This window comes from Poromitra crassiceps, assembly GCF_964638095.1.
Source record: "Poromitra crassiceps genome assembly, contig: HAP1_SCAFFOLD_716, whole genome shotgun sequence".
Lineage (NCBI taxonomy): Eukaryota > Metazoa > Chordata > Actinopteri > Beryciformes > Melamphaidae > Poromitra > Poromitra crassiceps.
Genome location: NW_028151692.1, coordinates 52,501 through 57,335, shown reverse-complemented (window position 1 = coordinate 57,335; position 4,835 = coordinate 52,501). Strand labels below are relative to the sequence as shown.

The 4,835-nt window shown below is 45.3% G+C and overlaps 1 protein-coding gene across 1 annotated transcript in view; it reads right to left on the bottom strand.

Moving 5' to 3' along the window:
- Positions 1 to 215: 215 nt before the first annotated feature.
- Positions 216 to 4,835, bottom strand: part of LOC310771507 (endothelin-converting enzyme-like 1) — a gene marked incomplete at both ends in the record, with an annotated part of 38,380 nt that continues 33,760 nt past the window's right edge. Inside the window, 5 exons of the mRNA XM_083664103.1 lie at positions 216 to 315; positions 1,033 to 1,109; positions 1,946 to 2,041; positions 3,357 to 3,422; positions 4,363 to 4,487. Coding sequence (XP_083520229.1) covers positions 216 to 315; positions 1,033 to 1,109; positions 1,946 to 2,041; positions 3,357 to 3,422; positions 4,363 to 4,487 — 464 coding nt within the window. The remainder of the gene's footprint in view (positions 316 to 1,032; positions 1,110 to 1,945; positions 2,042 to 3,356; positions 3,423 to 4,362; positions 4,488 to 4,835) is intronic.

Sequence of the window (4,835 nt, the reverse complement as noted above, 5' to 3'; positions counted from 1 at the left end):
GACGGGTGGTGTGAAGGTGCCAGAGGTCATCCTGGGGTCAGCAGCCAGGTGGAGGTGCCAGAGGTCATCCCGGGGTCAGCAGCCAGGTGGAGGTGCCAGAGGTCATCCCGGGGTCAGCAGCCAGGCGGAGGTGCCAGAGGTCATCCCGGGGTCAGCAGCCAGGTGGAGGTGCCAGAGGTCATCCCGGGGTCAGCAGCCAGGCGGAGGTGCAGAGGTCACCAGACGGAGCATTTGTTCACCGGGTGCATCGGGGACCCCTTCGGACAGTGGAACACCCGGGCAAACTCGTCGAACTGAGAAACGCTGCCGATCACTCTGCAAACAGTCGTTTTTACTGTTCTATACAGTGCTATATACTTTGTGATATACTGTGAAAAATATATTTCTTCAGTTTAAAAAGGATTGCATTTGTGTTTTTCTTGGCGGGGGGGGGGGCACCACACCACTTAGCAATTATGCTTAGGGCAGTGGTTCTCAAATGGGGGTCCAGGGACCCCCAGGGGTCCGTGGCACTTTGCAAGGGGGTCCGCAAAAAGTTTTCAGGAAAATAGAAATAACAACTTTTTTGTTGTTGCAAAAGTTTCATAGTTCAATGAAAATATTTTATGCTTTAAATCAAAAATGGTTCATGGATTATATTCTAATCTAACAAACCTATCAATTTAAAAGTCAATCACGTTACCGTGGAAACAATTAAGCTTAGCCCAAAATCACAAATCAGAATGAGGGGGTCCCCGGTATATTTTCTATCTTGTAAGGGGTCCTTGGCTGAAAAACATTTGAGAACCTCTGGCTTAGGGCACCCAAATGGCCAGCAGCGGTGCTGTGTGTGTGTGTGTGTGTGCACACACACACACACACACACACACGCGCGCGTATGTGTGTGTTTAGCACCGCTAATAGATCCTCTTATCCATTATGCGTGTTGCTACATGACTTGAAATTGGTCAGTTTGTGTGTGTGTGTGTGTGTGTGTGTGTATGCGTGCGTGTGTGTGTGTGTGTGTGTGTGTGTGTGTGTGTGTGTGTGTACCTGTAGTGCTCTGGTGCATGTTTGTCCGTTAGCAACTGCAGGTAGATGGACTGAGATCTTCTCTTCATACACCAGTTCTGCAAAGACAAAGCCCTTAGAAAAAAAGACATACCAGTGGCCAAAACCAGATGCCCTTAACCAAAGCTGGACACACACTCATGCACAATATGCATGATTTCACGTCACTTGCCTTTCAGCAGGAAATTATTGCAAACCGCATCAAAGAGAGTTTAACACGATATTAACACAGTTACATGAAACCACTTATAGTTGTCTGGATATTAACACAGTTACCACTTATAGTTGTTGCTATAGCTATAGCTAGCAGGGCAGCCTAGTGCTGTCATGTCAGTAGTTTGTTTCCCCTCCAATGGTCAATTACATGGAATATTCATCATCATCAGCCAGTTGGTCCTGGAGCGAGACTACAGCACACACTCGGGTGGTTCATCGTTCTAGAACGAAAGCCAGGCTGAATGAGGCACTGAGAGGCTTCCCTACCTGTGATGAAAGCCAGGCTGAATGAGGCACTGAGAGGCTTCTCTACCTATGATGAAAGCCAGGCTGAATGAGGCACTGAGAGGCTTCTCTACCTGTGATGAAAGCCAGGCTGAATGAGGCACTGAGAGGCTTCTCTACCTGTGATGAAAGCCAGGCTGAATGAGACTGAGAGGCTTCTCTACCTGTGATGAAAGCCAGGCTGAATGAGGCACTGAGGGGCTTCTCTACCTGTGATGAAAGCCAGGCTGAATGAGGCACTGAGAGGCTTCTCTACCTGTGATGAAAGCCAGGCTGAATGAGGCACTGAGAGGCTTCTCTACCTGTGATGAAAGCCAGGCTGAATGAGGCACTGAGAGGCTTCCCTACCTGTGATGAAAGCCAGGCTGAATGAGGCACTGAGAGGCTTCCCTACCTGTGCGAAGGCAATGAAGAGGAGCTGTTCATGAGTGTACTTGAGCCCAGGCAGGGGCCTCTCTGGACCGTGTTCCCTCACCCACTTCTGATACGCCTGCATGGAGAAAGAGCAGGGCCCAGTTGCACAAAGCACCTTAGGTTCAGATTTCCCTTAGGGTCAGAGTTAAGGTGTCCAAAACACCCTTAAATCTTGTGCTTATGTTTTCCTTAAAATGTTTAACCTCATGGAGAAGATTTAAGGGGGTTTTGTGCAGCCGATTCTATTTTATGGACACCTTATACTCTGACTCCAAGGGAAATCTTAGCCTAAGGTGCTTTGTGCAACTAGGCCCAGACCTTAGGGGGGCTCAGCCCACAATGAAAATATCCCGGACCGCAGACCCCCTAGGGGGGTCCAGGGGCATGGCCCCCCGTGACAAAATTTGGTACATTTTAAAGTAAAAATGAATCAATCTGGTGAGAGCAAAATAAATAGGGCTAGATCTATGAAGGGCTATCTGCTCAGACAATGCCCATCCGCTGAGCTCTGAATATGAGCTGCTTCCATCTGGCCTTCGTCTTCGTGCTCCCTTGGCTAAGAAAAATAGATATAGGAATTCCTTTGTGCTTCGATTCAAGCTTTAAATGCTACTTAAGAGAATATAATGTAACATCTATACTGCCTTTGTTGGTTGTTGAATACGTTTTATATGGGCATTCATTATATAGGCGGGTTTTGATGTTTTTACTTATTTTACGTTCTCTTATACAATAGTAATATTGTAGCATTTTTTTTCTGTAATATGTAGCGCTGTGTGGCTAAGTGTCCTTCTTGGACTGCCTTGCATTTGCACTTATCGGCCATGGCCTCTAATGCACTTTAAACTACACTGGCACTTTTGAACTGCTACTCTGTACTACCTTGTGATCTATTTGTGTCTCCATTTTTGTTTTTATGGTCTATTTGTGTATGCACTTTGTTTTCATGTTTTTATCTCGAGCTTTGTGTGATTTTATGACTGTTTTATGTTTATGCTCTGCTGCAACCCAAAGTGCCCTTCTGGGACATATGAATAAACTTGAACTTGAACTTGAAGAACTACGCACATCACATTAATATCCTCTTTACTGTCCACATGCACACATGCAGAGAAGGGGGTTTCAAGTGAAATAAATATGTTGATCTTTTATCTCGATGCTTTGGCAGTAATGTTCTTTACTTTAATACCAATAAAGCACTGATTTGAATTTGATTTGAATAACATTAAAGAGGCAGATTTGAGCGAGTCTGAGGATGATTATGTATTGAGAGAGCCTGCTGACTAAAATGTTTCACTCCAAAAGTGTAAAGAAAAGAAGGTGGGGTTAAAACACATAATCTGTGAGTGGCATGTTAGAACAACGATGATCCCTGCTAAGAGATGACTTACATAGTAGGACAGCTTGAGCCCTCCCATGTCCGCTATGTTCTCCCCCAGCGTCAGACGCCCGTTCACCTACACGCAGAAGAAGAATCACCAAACCACTTGTGTGAAATGAACTATGAAGAAGACTTGTGCTGGCATGTGTGTGCCAGTATATACTTCAACCAATGTGGGGTCTTGAAGTTTTGAAGGCCAATACTGCTAATTTTCATGAATTGAAGATGCAAAAAGTTGTGTGTGTGTGTGTATACAATATTCAATATTAAATTTGACCATTTCAAAGGCAAAACAAAATCCCCAAATTTCTCAGGATTCATGGTGGAAAAGCCTCTGAAACAGCATTTACTGTAAACCAGGATAAGAATAGGCTAATGCCGAACACATATCTTCTCATAAGCAACCAGTGTAGCATGAATACATTCTACAATAAATATGCAATCAAACTGCATTGTATCCATCATAACAGAAGTGGACGACACTGACTGGATCAGATTTTTTTTAAGCCCCAGCGTGTAACTTTGTGCTGAGCAGCAGCAACAGCGGCCTCTGCTGCCGCAAGTGGTAAATACACATGCTAGCAAATGCTACACTTCCCTGTTTGTATATGTCCAGATATCAGCCTTATTTTACTGTTTCTGCTTGTACTCTCTACTTTGCTAACCTTTCTGCAGTCCATATATCCCCAAATTGTATTGTCTCAACTTGTTTTATTGAAACAAGTAATCGCACTACTAATCAAGCTAGCAAGCGATAAACATATTTCACTTCCTACAGTATGTGTACTTCACAATAAAAGTATCACATGAGTTTGCCAGCAGATAACTTAAATTTGAAGGAGTTGCAGCAGGAAATGGAGATACAAGTTCCGGGTAACTTGACATGATCTGGGACAGAGCCTCGGCGTGGTGCAGGAAACAGACATTCAGGGCGCAGAGTGGGAATGAAAGAGGTATATCAGGGCTTTAATAAAAGGTCAAAATGTGTAGTGTGCACAGTATTTGTGCATACCCACCCTCTGGTTATAAACAGTGAAGTTGTCGTAGAGCTTGACGATACACTCTGCCTTCCTCTGGAACTTTGTGTAGGAGTCTTCTGTCCACCACTGTTTCAGGTTGCCATGGCGGTCGTACTGGCCCCCTAGGAACATGAATCATTGCATCACTAAGATGAGGGGCAAGAGGGCAGTGTTAGCATGGAGACAGCAGGGGGCAGTGTTAGCATGCAGACAGCAGGGGGCAGTGTTAGCATGGAGACAGCAGGGGGCAGTGTTAGCATGGAGACAGCAGGGGGCAGTGTTAGCATGGAGACAACGCAATCTGCAACTTTTCCTTCACAGTCCAAAGGGCTGCCCAGCTACGCTTCGGTAGCTGTTGGGAGTCCAACTCATTTCTGTGGACTGGCCCTTTATTTTGGCGAGGGAACGGACATCTTCTGGTCCACTGTTGGTGGCGCATCCCAAAATACAGCGGGCACTTTAACTGTTTT